The 1,793-nt window shown below is 40.5% G+C and overlaps 1 protein-coding gene across 1 annotated transcript in view; it reads left to right on the forward strand.

Annotated features, from left to right (window-relative positions):
• The window catches only part of RBM22 (RNA binding motif protein 22), a 13,843-nt gene that overhangs the window by 7,543 nt on the left and 4,507 nt on the right, over window positions 1–1,793 (forward strand). Inside the window, exon 7 of the mRNA XM_023514488.1 lies at window positions 453–653. Within this exon, the coding sequence (XP_023370256.1) occupies window positions 453–653 (201 nt within the window). The remainder of the gene's footprint in view (window positions 1–452; window positions 654–1,793) is intronic.

Below are 1,793 nucleotides of genomic sequence, written 5' to 3' on the forward strand. Positions count from 1 at the left end.
TAGAGTGCTGTGATATCACAGCTCACAGCAACCTCCAACTCTTGGGCTTAAGCCATTCTCTTGCTTCAGCCTCCCAAGTAGCTGGGACTACAGGTACTCGATACAATGCCCAGCTATTTTTGTTGTTGTTGTTGTAGTTGTTGTCAATTTGGCAGGCCCCGGGCCGGGTTTGAGCATGCCAGCCCCAGTGCATGTGGCCGGTGCCCTAGCCACTGAGCTACAGGCACCGAGCCACCTAATGACTTTGAGAAGGCTGGGAAGTCCTAGTATAATACAATAAATCCCTTGGTATTTTGTTTTTAATTGTATTTTGGTATAGCCATGGTTTCTAGTTCAAAAAGCGTTTCAGGATATGTATTTGGGACTTCTCTTAATATGCAGCTACTCTTGGAAGATAACAATATTCTTTCCCTTTGTTTCACCTTTATGCATTGCTTTTCCTTGAATCATAGACATGAGAAGCCTACAGATCCAGATGACCCACTTGCTGATCAGAATATTAAAGACCGATATTATGGAATCAATGACCCTGTAGCTGATAAGCTTCTAAAGCGGGCTTCAACCATGCCTCGTCTGGACCCACCAGAGGATAAAACTATTACCACTCTATATGTTGGTGGCCTGGGTGATACCATTACTGAGACAGATTTAAGGTTTGTGGATATAATTTTAAGAGTTCTTTTTGCTTTTTTAACTACCCTGGAATAATTTATTTGCAAAAACATAGGCAAGCATGATAATTCTATACAAAGTACATTTTTCTTCAGCCACTGTATAATTGGTATCATGCTAACTAGAATTTTTTTTTTTAAAGACAGAGACTAACTTTGTAGTTAGTATGGGTAGAGTGCCATGGTATCATAGCTCACAGCAAACTCAAACTCTTGGTCCACTGTGCCCGGCCCTGACTGGAATTTTTATAAAATTGTCCTTTAGAGGACTTTACCTGACAAATACAGTCATTGTAACCTAATTCTTTGTATCCTCAGTGGATTCCAAATAATAAAAAAAAGGTAATAAAATATTCCTTTGGGATGCCAGAGTAATAACGCTCATCAAGGGTGATTATCAGTCCTTGCATATGGTAACAATTTCATGGTATTCTATTTGACCTAATTGCCAATTAGAATTTTTAAAATATGACATATGTTCAAGTATGATTAATCATGTAGAGGAGGGGAGATTATAAACTCTTATGATTTAAATTGTTGGCTTTTTAAAAAGACTGGTATTTGATAAGTTTGTATTACATTTGGTTTGAGTTATACTTGGCTAGATGACACATCTGAGCAGATAGTAACGGAAATTACCTCTTCCTAAGAGATAAAGTGGAGAAGAAACTGCTGTATGTTCATGACCTGCCCTTGGTAGCCTGTCTCCATTAAACCTTAGCTATATGAGCTAGACAGTCCCCAGCGGTTGACACGTTTTGTATAAAAGGCTAGGGAGTAAATATGTTAGGCATGTTGGCCACTTACATTCTGTTACATTGTCTTTTATTTTAGAGACAGAGTCTTACTTTGTTGCCCTCAGAGTGCTGTGGGGTCACAGCTCATGGCAACCTTCAGCTCTTGGGCTTAAGCGATTGTCTTGCCTCAGCCTCCCTAGTAGCTGGGACTATAGGCGCCCACCACAATGCCTGGCTATGTTTGTTTTTTTATTTTTGGTTGCGGTTTGGCCGGGGTCAGTTTGAACCCACCACCCTCTCGGTGTATGGGGCTGGTGGCCTACTCACTGAGCCACAGGCTCCGCCCCATTGTCTTCTTTTTTAAAAAATAACCTTTTTAAGGCTC

Source organism: Otolemur garnettii, unplaced genomic scaffold (assembly GCF_000181295.1).
Source record: "Otolemur garnettii isolate 467f Iridium unplaced genomic scaffold, OtoGar3 scaffold00003, whole genome shotgun sequence".
Lineage (NCBI taxonomy): Eukaryota > Metazoa > Chordata > Mammalia > Primates > Galagidae > Otolemur > Otolemur garnettii.